The 15278-nt window shown below is 41.8% G+C and overlaps 1 protein-coding gene across 11 annotated transcripts in view; it reads left to right on the top strand.

Moving 5' to 3' along the window:
- Positions 1-15278, top strand: part of LOC145337795 (ryanodine receptor 1-like) — a 448949-nt gene that overhangs the window by 276007 nt on the left and 157664 nt on the right. For all 11 annotated transcript variants that reach the window (XM_080182647.1, XM_080182646.1, XM_080182643.1 and 8 more), the window contains 3 exons: positions 4165-4280; positions 6641-6708; positions 12216-12337. In XM_080182647.1, the coding sequence (XP_080038773.1) occupies positions 4165-4280; positions 6641-6708; positions 12216-12337 (306 nt within the window). The remainder of the gene's footprint in view (positions 1-4164; positions 4281-6640; positions 6709-12215; positions 12338-15278) is intronic.

The raw sequence follows: 15278 nt of genomic DNA, 5'->3' as shown, positions 1-15278 counted from the left end.
TTGGCTTCTTCAGTGCTGTAGTTTTACTGAAGACCTTCAAGAGCCCACTCTCTGGACCTGTTTGAGGTGGAAGCAGGCATATTAGCAACATTCAAGTGTGTCTTGATAGACACGTGAATGGGAAGCAAATAGACGTATAGAAACCACATATGGGCAATAAATAATGGGCCTAAATAAGAACTAGGAATCAGTGCAGGCTTGATGGGCTGAAAGGCCTGTTCTAATGCTGTATTGTTCTTTGTCCTTTGTTCTTTGTTCAATTCAGGAAAATTCATAGCCTAATGACTGATTCCCACACAGTCACTAGGGCTTCTAACTGCTATTTTGGGCCGAACTGAGGGATCCATATACACAGGGTTTACCCTGCAGAGGGAGAGAAATGAAAGGATCAATTTTGGGTCAAATAATCACAGGTGATTCGGTCTGCCTTGTTGTCCAACAAGGGGCATACACATGGTGGGTCGTGCGAGGGCTGCTCTTGGATGTTGCTTCGAGGGTTGCCTAGTGCTTCACATCGTTAGTGTACGCTTGAACTGGACCATCTGATGGGCAACACGACAGCTCAGTGACTATCACTGTTTGCTGTGCAGATACATGGATTTGGGCCAGTGTCTGCGGGAGTTTGCACATTCTCGCTGTGGTTGCATGGGTTTTCTCTGGGTGCTCCGGTTTCCTCCCACATCCCAAAAATGTGCTCTTAGGCTGATTGGTGTAACACATTGTCCCTAAATTTCTTCCCTCAATCTTCCCCAATAGGTGTAGACAAAGAGAAGGGCACCTATAATGTTAAAATGGCAGTACGGGCTCGTTGAGCCAAAGGGCCTGTTTCCCATGCTGTGTTGTTCTTTGTTTTTTTTGTGTAAATCAAGCAAGAAACTACAAAGGGTTATGAATGTAGCCCATTCCATCATGCAAACCAGCCACCCATCCAATTTCTTTTCCAATTTCTTTTGCCGAGAAAAAGACACAAGCCTGAGGTCACGCACCAATTGACTCAAGAACAGCTTCTTCCCTGCTGCTGGCAGACTTTTGAATGGACCCACCTTATATTAAGTTGATCTTTCTCTACGCCCCAGCTATGACTGTAACACTATATTCTGCACCCTCTCCTTTCCTTCTCCCCTATGTACTCTATGGACAGTATGCTTTGCCTGTCTAGCACACAAGAAACAACACTTTTCACTGTTTCACAATATATGTGACAATAATAAATCAAAATGGCATTGGGGTGCACATTTGTGGGGCAAATGGTACCAAATGCTATATTGATACAGGCATTAGCACGTGTACAGTGAATGTTAAGTAGATGGAAATAGAGCAGCAGATTGTGATTGTTACCCACTGACTTAACATCAGTGGTGTCTTTTTGAGCTCAGTACTCCAGTCAGCACCCTTAACTTTGCCCAGCTGAAGACACATTTAGCAGCAGAAAGGATTCCCAGCTCCATTATATGAAAGGATGCTTACAAGTTAGGTTGATTTTTTTTCCCTCTAGCTGCCTCTACAAATTGATAATTTCTGGAGTTCCGAGTTGGCAGGTGTTGAGGAAATCTTGCTGACCTCAAGATCCCTACGCAAAGCAGAGCTTTCATTAATGTGTGTCCTAATAAGCATTATCCTTGGAATATAGAATAATCTGGTGGTAGTTTTCATTTTTCTATGATCCGGTTTCCTTCCACACCCGAAAGAAGTGCTCTTAGGCTGATTGATGTAACAAATTGTCCCTAAATTATTCTCCCCTGAATCTGGTTTCCAATGGGGGTACCATACGCATACACACAGGTCAAGGTAGGTGTAGGAAAATGCTTTGTTAAGATGGAGGCACGGGCTCGTTGGACCGAAGGACCTGTTTCCCGTGCTGTGTTGTTCTTTGTTCTTTATTCAATGTCATATTGCCCAACAGCAGTTCAAACAGGAATGCTAATTGCATAAATTAAGTATAAAGTTTATTTATTAGTGCAACAAGTAGGCTTACATAACACTGCAATGAGGTTACTGTGGAAATCCCCTAGTCACCACACTCTGGCGCTTATTCGGTTACACTGAAGGAGAATTTAGCATGGCCAATGCACCTAAGTAGCAGGTCTTTCGGACTGTGGGAGAAAACCGGAGCACCTGGAGAAAGCCATGCAGACATGGGGACAATGTGCACACTCCACACAGATAGTGACCCAAGCCGAGAATCAAACCCAGGTCCCTGGAGCTGTGAGGCGGAAGTGTTAACCACTGTGCCACAGTATAAATTAAGGTTACAGATGGAAGGCCTTCATCAGATGATCAGTTGAGCACCTATAAAGAGAAACTTTTTGACACTGGCGGTGAGACCTAGAATTAGGGACTATGGGGTTGTAGTGTTCCATTTTGTGAATAAACGTCAAACTAAGTAATGATTAAATTCTGATCTCCTCCTTCACTAACTGGCTGTCAGGATGTTTAACAGAAAGGCCTGAACAGCTTTCAGGGGAGGGCTGATAATTGGCTTTAGTCTCACAAATGCCACACAAAAACCCTCAATTACAAAAGAGAGTCTATCCATTCTCTTTTCGAAATTTCAACATAGAATTCTCCACCCTCAATATCCAGGAATCAGCACTGTTAAAACTGAACAGCAATACAAATGCCATACAATAACAAGTAATTGAATCATAGAATTCCTACAGTGTAGCAGAAGGCTATTCAGCCCATCAAAGTAGGAGCTGAATTTTCAGTGCCAGGTCAGGAGCGCAGAGTTGGGAAAATTCCAGACATCGCAGACCCCATTCGGGAGAAAGTACCCTGAATCTTTGATTTTCGTTCAACCAGGGCGGCACATGCATACGAATACCATCACCTCCCTGTTTCCTCCAAGTCCTAAGATATCTACCTTGGATTTCGCTGGCTTAAGATCCTGCAATTCTCCCTTTGAGCTGCTTTGCAGGAGTACTTTTGCTGCACAAACAGCACAGTTCAAGAAGGCAGCTGACCACCATCTTCTTGAGGACAATGAGTGATGGGCAATAAATGCTTGTCTTGCATATCTCAAATTAATTTTTAATGAAAAGCGAAACCATTAGCAGAGAACTGTCTTTGGCATTTGTGTGGGTGCTACCTCACAAGTTTATGGATAGTATTAATGGAGGCAGCAGTTAAGTAGAGAAAGGAGATAAACCATGGACAGACCAGGGCGGCATGGTGGCACAATGGTTAGCACTGCTGCATCACAGCGCCAGTGACCCAGGTTCGATTCCTGGCTTGGGTCACTGTCTGTGTGTACTGATTCCATAATCTATGATCTTCTATGAAGTGTGAATGATAATATGGGCGGCACAATGGCACAGAGGTTAGCAGTGCTACCTCACAGAGCCAGGTTTGATTCTGGCCCTCTGGTGACTGTCCGTGTGCAGTTTGCACGTTCTTCCCATGTCTGCATGGGATTCTTCCAGGTACTCTGGTTTCCTTCCAGAGTCCAAAGATGTGTGCAGGTTAGGTGGATTGGCCATGCTAAAATTGCCACTTATTGTCCCAAGATATGTAGGTTAGGGGGATTAATGATGTTAATGTAGTGGGACGGGAAAGGCCTAGATGGATCCTCAGTCAGAGAGATGGATCAAATGGCCGCCTCCTTCACTGTAATGATTCTATGATTGATTGGAGAATTCATCTCAAAAGATATGGGTAGGTACGGGGGTCATTATATGCCAGTGGAGCGATCAACTTTATTGAAGACCATGGAGAGGCTGGGAAGGATAAGGAGAAACAATGTGCCATAGTTAAGTTGGTCAGGCCAAGGATATGGAAGGAAAGGAAAGGTCAGAAATAGATAACAATCAGGTGTTCTTCATGTAGAGAAGGAGGAATAACTGTCATTTTGAAGGTGAGGGAGCAAACAACGCTGGGAGAAAAATGAGTAGGCTAAGGGGATTAGCAGGATAAATACATGGGGTTATGCATATCTGTCGAAGAAACAGTGCAGACAGGATGGGCCGAAAAACCGCCTTCTGCACTGTAGGGATTCTGTGATTAAGAGTCATAGAAGACATCTTGTTGGAACAGGAAGGAAAAGTAGTTGATCAGATGATCCGACTTTTGAGCAAAGAAATTCATGAACTTGAGACAATTTCATTGCATGAGCAATTTATATTTTGTATTTATCTAAAGTAACCCCTTTTGTATAAACTTCTACAGAGGTTTAAAGGACATGGAACTGGACACATCCTCAATTGAGAAGAGATTTGCCTATGGTTTTCTGAAGAAATTGTTGCAGTGGTTGGACATCGCACAAGAGTTTGTTGCTCATATAGGTATAACCGGTGAAATAACCTGATTCACATTTGTGTATTATTGTGTAATGAAATATATTAGCTTTGATACATGTGCATTCAGAGTATGATGTTCAGGTTTCATATCATGGGCGGGATATAGATGCCCAGAAGAAGCGCAGAGATGATGATCAAAATATTCAGGCATTTGTTCATCAAGGTGGAGTTAGATAATTGAGTTAGTTTCATTGGAGAAAATAAAGCCAATATGTCTCAACTTCTTGATACGGAGGATGTATGACTGAAATTTTTGATATGGAGGATATGTAATTTTCATTTATTCATTTGGATGTGAGTGCCACAGGCTGAGCCAGCTTGTGTTGCTCATCCTTAATTACCCTTGAGCCGTGTGGCTTATTAAGAGGGCAGTTAAGGGTCAACCACATTTCTGAGAACTAGGTAAGGATGGCAGATTTTCTTCCCTAAAGGGACATTAGTGAACCAGATAGTTTTTTACAACCATTGACAATGGTTTCATGGTCATGAGTGGACTTTTAGTTCCAGACGTTTTCCTGAATTCAAATCTCACCATCTGTCATGGTCAGATTTGAACCTGAGACTCCAGAGGTTTACCCTGCATCCCTGGATTACTAGTCATGACAATACCACTGTGCCTCCCCTATTTGAGATTTTTGTAATGGGAGAAATGTGATTGAGGGTTATATCTGTTTGGATAGGTCGTTTGAGACAGAAATGATAAATTTGGAACATATGTAAAGCGTTATTTTAGATATTAGATATTCTGTTTTGTCGGGAGTTGGTGTCCTCAGGAATAAGACACCAGGGTATTGTGATGATTGTAGATTTGCTCCAAACAGACTTTAATTGAAGGCTACTGGATACTTCTGTACGTATTAAAGAAATGAGGCCCCACACGAATTAGTAATGCACTGCAAACACTACAAACTACTGGGGAATAAAATTAGGGGATCCACTGTTAGGGATACGGGAGCCTAAAAATGGTGGTCACTGATCATTCGAGGTATAATCAGGAAACTAAAAATGAGCTTAGCTAGTGAAGGAGTTAAATACAGAGGAAAATTCTTTCAGTATTATCTATGAGAATTTGAATCTCTTTATCATTCAAGAAAGATTCACAGTAACTCAACTATGATTACTAATTACAGGTGGCACAGTGGTTTACACTGCTGCTTCACAGCTCCAGAGACCTGGGTTCAATTCCGGCCTTGGGTGACTGTATGAATTTTGCACGTTCTCCCCGCGTCTGCGTGCGTTTCCTCTGGGTGCTCCGGTTTCCTCCCACTGTCCAAAGACCTGCAGGTTAGGTTAATTGGCCGTGCTAAATTTGTAGGGTTGCAGGGATAGTGCAGAGGATATGGCCTGGGTAAGATGCTCTGTAAGTGCAGACTCAATGGGTCAAATGGCCTCTTCTGCACTATAAGGATTCTATGATAGGTAATTAGAACTGTTTGCTTCTGTGGCAGCTAAGTACTGATGTAGGTTGGTTTGGCTGAATGGCCTATTTTTGTCTTGAAACCTCTCTATATTTTCTTAAATACCACATGAGGAAAGATGCAGTTATTTGATTTATTATTGTCACATATATTAGCTTATAGTGAAAAGCATTGTTTCTTGCATGGTACACAAAGCATACCATTCATAGAAAAGGAAACAAGAAAGTTACAGTCATAGCTAAGTTGTAGAGAAAGATCAACTTAATGCAGGTTAGGTCCATTCAAAAGTCTGACAGCAGTAGGGAAGAAGCTGTTCTTGAGTCGGTTGGTATGTGATCTCAGACTTTTTTATCCTTTTTCCCAACAGAAGAAGGTGGACGAGAGAATGTCCTGGGTGCGTGGGGTCCTTAATTATGCTGGCTGCTTTGCTGAGGCAATGGGAAGTGTAGACAGAGTCAAAAGATGGCAGGCTGGTTTGCGTGATGGATTGAGCTTCATTCGTGACCTTTTGTAGTATTTTTGCAGTCTTGGGCATACCAAGCTGTGGTACAACTAGAAAGAATGCTTTCTATGGTGTATCTGTAAAAGTTGGTGAGAGTCGTACTGACATGCCAAATTTCCTTAGTCTTCTGAGAAAGTAGAGGCATTGGTAGGCTTTCTTAACTATAATATCGGCATGTGGGGGTTGTTGGTTATGGGTGACATTGTGACATTTGGACACCAAAGTTTGATTATGCTTGCTCAGTGACATAGGTTTATCCTTTAGTGTTGTGTGCAGTATGGTCCCATTCAAAAATAACAAAAGTGTGCAAAGTACAATGTATATTACTCGGAGCAATTGCTATCTTAGCATTGAATTTATTATTTTGTTTGAGAGATAATTGTCAAAATGCTTCCCTCCATCACTACTTCTTTCTGACAATACAGAGGCTGTTGTAAGCAGTGGAAGAGTTGAAAAATCCCCTCATGAACAGGAAATCAAGTTCTTTGTGAAGGTAAATATGGAAACTTTACTTATCTCAAGCTCATTATCATAGCAATAGAAACAGAAAATGCTGGATAAACTCAGCAGGTCTGGCAGCATCTGTGGCGAGATAAACCGTTAATGTTTCAAGTCCATGTGACGTCTTCAAGAGGGAAGAGGTGTAGAAAGGTAATGGGTTGCAGAATTAGACGGGGATGTGGAGGAGGTGGGACCGAGAAGAAGTCCATGGTTAGCTCGGAGCTAGGGAGAGATTGACATATGGACACAATACAAAGAGTATGTTAATTGGTAGCAGTAAGGACGAAAGAAGATAACAAGGTAGCAGAATGGGAACAAAGGTCAGCACTCAGCGAAAGCAAGACTATAAAACAAGTGACAGATGGCCCAGTGGCGGAGGGAGTGGGTGTTTGCATTGGGACAAACCATGGAAACAAAAAGGGTCAAGTTGAAGAGGAAAGTTCACAGTCTAAATGTTGAGCCCGGAAGGCTGCAACTTGCCTCATTTACACACTCTGCTATTTTACCTTTATGCCTAGTATTTGTGTAATAAGTAATAAACTGGACTGTGTTTTGGATTAAAAGGGTATTTCATTAAAGCTTGTACTTTACAGCAGGATAAGACAAACTTTTTGATAAACACAAAATAGAATGGTTGCTGGAGATCTGAAATAGACACGAAGTGCTGGAAAAGCTCAGCAGATCTGTGGCACTTTTCTAGAGAGAAATGGAGTTAACTTTGCAAATCCAATGTGATTCTTCCTTGGAACAAAATAAACTCTTTAGGGTTCCAACCAGTGCCACTCTGCAGCCACGACACATCAAGTTAACTCTACATATCCATTCTGTTGTATTACTGTGCAAAGGAGTTTTACCATAACTGGTCTGACAGTATCTGTGAAGAGAGATTAGAGCCAGTGTTTTGGGTCTGGATGACTCGTCAGAGCTGAAGAAGGGTCTTCCAGACTCTCAAACGTTGGCTGTATTCTCTCTCCACAGAAGCTGTCAGACCTGCTGAGATTTTCCAGCATTTTCTGTTTTTGTTTCAGATTCCAGCATCTGCAGTATTTTGCCTTTATCTATCAGAACTGGGCTTTACTGGAATATTCTGATTGTATGAAAACTGGAAAACTGTTATATAACTTAAATAATAACATTGGGGCTGAAGTTGATATATGCCAACTGTGAGACAAAGAGTTTGTAGTGAATTGAGAACTGATTTTTTTCACCACACCTGATCTGCTTTCCACTGATATTCACTGAGCAGGGTGGCACGGTGGCACAATGGTTAGCACTGCTGCCTCACAGCGCCAGGGACCTGGGTTTGATTCGCAACTTATAAGCCTACTTGTGACTAATAAACAAACTTTATTCACAGAACAATAGTTTGAGCTCTTTATTGAGCTGATTTTTCTATCATCTCTTTAAAAATGTTAGCAAATTTTCCAGGTCAGTGGATATTAAAAGCTGGTGTATTGTATAAGAGGACACAGATTTGCTATGAGCCCATTCTGTGCTTGAGTAGACCAGTTTCACCATCTTAAGTGCTGGATATTTGAGGACCATAAGTAAGTCATTGGTTTCTGTGGGAGGGATTTCCCAACTTGCTGTAATTTTGATGGGAACTTTGGCAAAATGACAGAATTATTTCTCCAGGGTGCTACTTATCTCCTGCTGAACCTAGTGTAGATCACTGGATGAAACTCTGAAAATTTCACCACTTGGGGCACAAGTTTGGAAACTAGCAATGTAACTACTCTGAAATTTACCCTAAATTCCAATGACAGTCGTTATCAGCATGGTGGCACAGTAGTTAGCACTGCTGCCTCACAGTGCCAGGGATGTGGGTTCAGTTCCCAGCTTGGGACACTGTCTGTGTGGAGTCTGTACATTCTTTCCATGTTTGCATGGGTTTCCTCTGCATGCTTTGGTTTCATCCCGTAGTCCGAAAGAAGCACTGGTTGGGTTCGTTGGCCGTGCTAAATTCGCCCTGAGTGTACCCAAATAGGTGCCAGAGTGTGGCGACTAGGGGATTTTCATTACAGTTTCATTGCGGTGTTAATGTAAATCTACTTCTGACACTACTAAAAAAACTTAAAATTTTGAAGATGCCCCCATCCTTCTTAGGGTCCTAGATCAGAAACCCCAGTGTGTATTTGAAGCCAAACTAGATCCCAACAAATTTCCATTTTGGCATTAGTGTGAGGATAAGATGTTTTACTCCAGGTGCAATTCTACTGACAAACTGAGAAGCCTTTATCAAAACTTCATTTAACAACAACACAGTTTAACTATAAGCAAATGAATTAGCTTAATCTTTAACAATTGAACAATACTTAAACATGACAAGATACAAATTTTAACTGCAAACCTATTACAATGAGTTCCAATTCAAGCAATATTTCTCTTATAAACTTAAATCCCTTCTTTAAAATTAGCTAGCAAAACACAGGCATACTACTCTGACTTAGATCACCAGCCCTGAAGCTCTCAGAAAGGCATTTTCAGAGAGATGTAGAGAGAGCAAGCCACTGCTTTTTTCTGGCAGCCCAGGCAGCAACTACTTGTATTTTAAAATGAAACTGAAACTCTTCCTTTCCTGCAAGCTTAGATTCTCCCATTAAACACATGACTCTGTCTCTGACAACCAACCAAATCAAAACTCTACTCTGAAACCCCATGGGAACCTAAATAAACCCAAATTCATTAGCTCTGCTCAAACATTCCATGCTTAAAATGAGTACTTATCTTGTGCTCTCAGCTACTAATTTAAAGATTTTCCTGGACAAATCACACCTGCAAAACAGATCTGAATTGTAAACATACCCCTTACAAAAAACAGTCAGAGAGAGGGTAGTGGTCCCTGTCACTTGTGCTGGGCCATGTATCTAAGTGCTCATTGATCCAGCAAGGGAGCAGTGTAGTGTCTTGGTAAAATGTTGAACATCTCTGAAAAATTGATGCCCCAAATTTTCTAGTGCAATAAAATATACTACAATTGCGAATTGTTCAAAATGATTAAATTATTATTGAGTTTCCGGATCTGTCTTGCGCAGAATGGGTCGGAGCTTCTGTTTGGTTGTACTGCAGATTTTGCATGCAGTTCTCCTGAAATTCACGCAACAGATCGAGCAACTTCATGTATAAGTTACAGCCAGTGCAAATTGAGTGTTTGCACTAGGTTAAAGAAATAAATTGCTGTAAGCCAGCCTCGACCAAAAAGACTGGCCACATTCCCAGATTGAATTAAGTTTCCATAAATTGCACCCATTTGCAAACCTTCAAAGAGCCTCTTAGAATTAACCTTGTGCATAAGGCGTCTAATGGACACATTTTAAAATAGTTTACTTTAAAATTCACCAATAAAGTGACTAATCAGGGAATAATTCTGAATAAATTTTTAAATTAACTGTTCATAGAAATATAGAAACTAGAAGCAGGAGTAGGCAATTTGGCCCTTCGAGCCTGCTCCACATTTTGGTTATGGCTGATCATCAAGTTCACTATCCTGATCTCCTCCCCCAACCCCAAAATATCCCTTTTGCCCCAAGAGTTATATCTAATATCTTCTTGAAATCAGTTGTTTAATATCAGTTTACTAGACTGGACACTGATTAAGGTGGTACAGTGGTTAATACTGTGCCCCTCAGCATTAGGGACCCTGGTTCAATTCCAGTTTTGGGTGTTTGTCTGTGTGAAGTTTGCACATTCTCCCCATGTCTGTGTGGGCTTCCTCTGGGTGCTCTGGTTTCCTTCCACTGTCCAAAAATGTTCATGTTAGGTTAATTGGTCATGCTAATTGCCCCTAAGTGTTAGGAGGATTAGCAGAGTAAATAAGTGGGGTTACGGTGACAGGGTCTAGGAGTTATTGTCGGTGGGGGTTTGATGGGCTGAATGGCCTCCTTCTGCACTGTAGAGATTCTATAATTTAAAACATTTCTTTGTGATAAACCTTTGAGCAGTAATAACAAAACTGCACTGGGTTACCACTCATAAGTATGTCTGGAATTGTTTTTATTGTGAATAATATTTTATTTAATTAATGCATCATTTTATGTCTGCCAATGTGTAAATGAATTTGAGCAGTAACATTTCATAAATGTTGTGAAATTTATACTCGGTTTGCATCCAAAGTGAAAACTTTAGACCAATACCAAAGGAAATAGGGGCCATACAACAAAGACAAAGTTTGGACGATATCTTTTCTTTACAGTTTGCAGATCATACCATTCCCTCCATGTTGTAGGCATGGAGGTGACTCCCTGTCCCATTGCAAAGTGACTTAACCATCATTTTTCTTTCAGCAGGTGTTGGCCCTAGCTTGCTTTGTGATACATAACAAAACAGGATAATTAAAATCAGAGACAGGTGCGATCAGGGCGATTTTGAGCCTGCATTAGCAGTGGGCGGGATCAGCAACAAGGGCGAATAATCGGATGGAAGGGAGAAACACGCTTCTGTCCGGAAAGATTGTGTTTTCCGATTTTCCATGCCCCCTTGCTGGTGCTGTTCACGAGGTTTACACCCAGAAAGCGTGCAGCTCTAATCTTAATGGTTTTGCATTCATTTTAATGTCATTAACCAGCTCTCCCTGCCCACAATATGATCCCCCAACAGTGAATATTGAAACCTTGCCAATGTAACATCATGTTGGCGAGGTTTACAACAGTTTTTCAAAACGAGAGTTAGTTGAGGGAGCTGCCTTGGGGGGGGTATGTGATCGTAAGTATAGCCCCCGGGGCATATGCTTAGGCACTGTTCCTTGGCACAGTGCCAACTTGGTAGTGACAATCTTGTAGTGCCAGTATGTACCAGGGCACGCCATTTGGGATGGGTTGGTATCCTGTTTTGTGATGAGGGATGAGGAGAGAGACCCTCATGGTTGTGCCAGGTTTAGAGGGAAGTGGGGGTGGGAGAGGAAGGGGGAGGAAGTGGGGGTGGGGGGAAGGAAAGACCTGTTGTCTCCATGGTTACAGGTTGGGGAAGGGGGTGGGAGAAGTTCCACTTCATTGCTGATCGGGGTGCCCTTTAAGGATGGTGTCCCGACCTCTGTGGATCTGGGTTTGCTGGCTCTATCCCCTGCCCACTCATTTAATTTTAACTCTGAAAGACTCAAGATCTGGAGTGTAAACTAGGCTGAGCAACTGTGGAGCTACCTACTGGTTTTCAGTCAGAGCCTGAAATAATATGGTTAATATTCCGTCCATTGATACTGTGGCTACTCTATAGAATAAATTATTGTAGAATTTTTTTTTAACCAGTAAATATCATCTGCATTGATTATATTAGACTGCCTTGAAGATATGTAGGAAATGTATTAGTTCATCTGCTGCCTGGAAGCATATTGAACTCGATGTTAAAATGGCGGCGCGGGCTCATTGGGCCGAAGGGCCTGTTTCCTGTGCTGTGTTGTTCTTTGTTCTTTGAACGTTGACTAACAAACTAATTGCTGAACTTGTAGTGATAACATTTCCATGTTCAAACTCCTATATCTCTAATCTGTTCATTTTTGTTCCTCAGATTTTGCTACCTTTGATAAATCAATACTTCAAGAATCATTGCTTATACTTCCTTTCTACTCCAGCTCAACTTTTGGGCAGTGGAGGACATTCCTCCAACAAAGAGAAGGAAATGATAGCCAGGTATGTGCTGTAGGTTATGCTGTAACTTATCCAGCACGATCAAAGTTTCAGTCTGCGAGATAAGTGTGAATATGAAGGCAAATAATTTATCAAAATTTCTTTCCAATTGCCTTTCCTCCAGAGCCGCCTTCAATCATCAAGTTGACTCAACAAACCACTTTAGTTCTTGCTAATGTTGCACTGCATTCCAACTGTAACAATAGCACTCACAAACAGAGTCAGTCACTGGTACTTTTTACTTTCACCAGCTTTGATCATTTAATCTGGCAAATACCTCCAAACTATCAGTCTCCCCAGATGTTTGCCATTTAGGTTCCAGAGTTCAGCAGCCTGATATTTGTTTGAGGTTTATTTTATTAGTGTCACAAGTAGGCTGACATTAACACTGCAATGAAGTTACTGTGGAAATCCCACAGTCGTCACACACTGGGTACACCGAGGGAGAATTTAGCATGGCCAGTGCACCTCACCAGCACATCTTCTGGACTGTGAGAGGAAACTGGAGCGCCTGGAGGAAACCCACGCAGACACAGGGAGAACATGCAGACTCCGCACAGACAGTGACCTGAGTCGGAAAATGCCTGGGTCCCTGGTGCTGAGGCAGCAATGCAAACAGTTGGAATCAAAGCACGTGCGTCAACTGCAATGCTGTCAGATTCTCAACTTGATTATTCAAAAACTGCATTCATACCGTGATTGGCTCTAGATTCAGACAACCTGTTTAGTGTTGTTTCAGAGTTAACCTGCTTTACGTTGTCCCTATGATTATGATGTGACTACAGTCTAAGATAGAACCATCATAGCTGATTTAAAACAAAATCAAAATTAGTTACAGTTTGATTTGACTAATGTCAAATCATTTACAAAGAACAACACAGCACAGGAAACAGGCCCTTTGGCCCAACAAGCCCGCGCCGCCATCTTAACAAAACATTTTCCTACACCTACCTTGACCCGTGTGTATGCGTATGGTACCCCCATTGGAAACCAGATTCAGGGGAGAATAATTTAGGGACAATTTGTTACACCAATCAGCCTAAGAGCACATCTTTGGGGTGTGGGAGGAAACCGGATCATAGAAAAATGAAAACTACCACCAGATTATCCTATATTCCAAGGATAATGCTTATTAGGGTACACAAGAGTTTTAGGTTATAAACTACATTTTATATTTTATTAAGCGAGTGTCGATTACACATTTGTCTTCATCATCCAGTGAAGATGGTATCATGCACAAGATGTCTGGGCACATGATGTTAACTATGACCTCCTTCTACTTCACTACCCATAGAACCAAAAAAAAATCACTCCAAACTGTAAATTGTGTACATTTGTACATCTTGATGCCAGAATCCCTTGGGATTCAGAATATGATATCAGTTGCTGGAGGGTGCTGAAATGGTTTGACACATTTACTCTGATTTCTGGCTGGTAATCATTCCCAGCTACCCTTAATTCTCCATTTAATGGAAGAATTTTGTTAACATGGAATTCCCCAGAATTAAGGGAACATGCTGTCATCTGCCTCTGCCCATTATGTTTTTGTATGCAAAAGGACTCCTGTTGCTATCCTCAGATTAATTACTGAATTCAAATTCGATTGGTGGGGGGGGGGGCGGAATTTACCACATAACCCGCCGTATGTTTTGCAGCAGCGGGAGATGCCTGCTGGTGACAGGATCTCCTGGTCCTGCTGTTGTCCGCACAGTTTCTCATTGAATGTACCCCTCTCTGCCATAAAACGAGTAGTTGAGGTGCACCATCAGCAGAACAGGTAGATACACCAGTGTGAACGGCTGGGAAGTTACAGCCAATGAGTATTTCCTGATGCACTTCCCAGGGAAATCAGATTGAAGAGCAGGACATCTCAGACATGCTTGTAATCCAAACTGCAGTATATATGTACCTAGTCTTACAGTTGCTGCAGAATACTATTAATCCTGTTATTTTATTCATTATTTTGCTTTCTCTTCATCTCACGTTCTTTCTAATGCTGTGTCTGGATTTAGTCTCCAAAGTCAGCACTCCAGAGTCAGGGAAAATTTCCCTGTCATTTTTTTTAATAGTGAAATTATGAGCACCTTTGCAATTTCTTCACAAGTAGTACATGAATTAGATCTTTTATCCCTCCCCACCTCCTGCCCCTCCCCCTCCTGCCACCATGGCCCTAAAATCTGTTACGACCTTGATGGAGATCAGTCACTTACTTTTAAAAGAAATCCAAAATCTCATTTATTTACTGAAAAATAAACAAAGCCACAAAACTCCACAGTTTATAACAAGAGAATTTTCACTACACAAGAGTGAGACAAAGCAAACATTAGATGCTAACTAATTACCTATATAGGGTGGCACGGTGGTTAGCATTGCTGCCTCACAGTGCCAGGAACCCGGGTTCGATTCCTGGCTTGGGTCACTGTCTGTGTGGAGCCTGCGCATTCACCCTATGTCTGCGTGGGTTTGGAAACAAAAAAACTTCTGGGAGACTGAAACTTGTAGCTCCATTTAAAAGGAGACAGAGCCATCCAAGCTCAGTAGTAGTTGATGATCCCAGTGGGGCAATACAGGTAAGTTGAAGGGAATTCCGGTTTTCTCTCCCACAGTCCGAAAGATGTGCAGGTTAGGTGCATTGACCATGCTAAATTCTCCCTCAGTGTATCCGAACAGGACCGGACTGTAGCGACTAGGAGACTTTCACAGTAATTTCATTGCAGTGTTAATGAACACCTACTTGTAATACTATTTATAAACTTTAAACTCTAAAAGCCAAAATCAACACAAGTTCTCAATCTCAGTCACAAAGTTCTTTGCATTTCTGTCTTTTAATGAAGAATTTTAGCTTCTCTTCAGGAATACACCCTGATTCTCAGCTCACAACAGTGCAGAACCATCATAAGTTCCATGGGCATGATCTTCACCATGCACACCATGGCAAAAATGG

Source organism: Carcharhinus amblyrhynchos, unplaced genomic scaffold, assembly GCF_965287045.1.
Source record: "Carcharhinus amblyrhynchos unplaced genomic scaffold, sCarAmb.v2.hapA scaffold_75, whole genome shotgun sequence".
NCBI lineage: Eukaryota > Metazoa > Chordata > Chondrichthyes > Carcharhiniformes > Carcharhinidae > Carcharhinus > Carcharhinus amblyrhynchos.
Note: the sequence above shows the minus strand (reverse complement) of the source record. Positions and strands in the feature narration are given on the sequence as shown.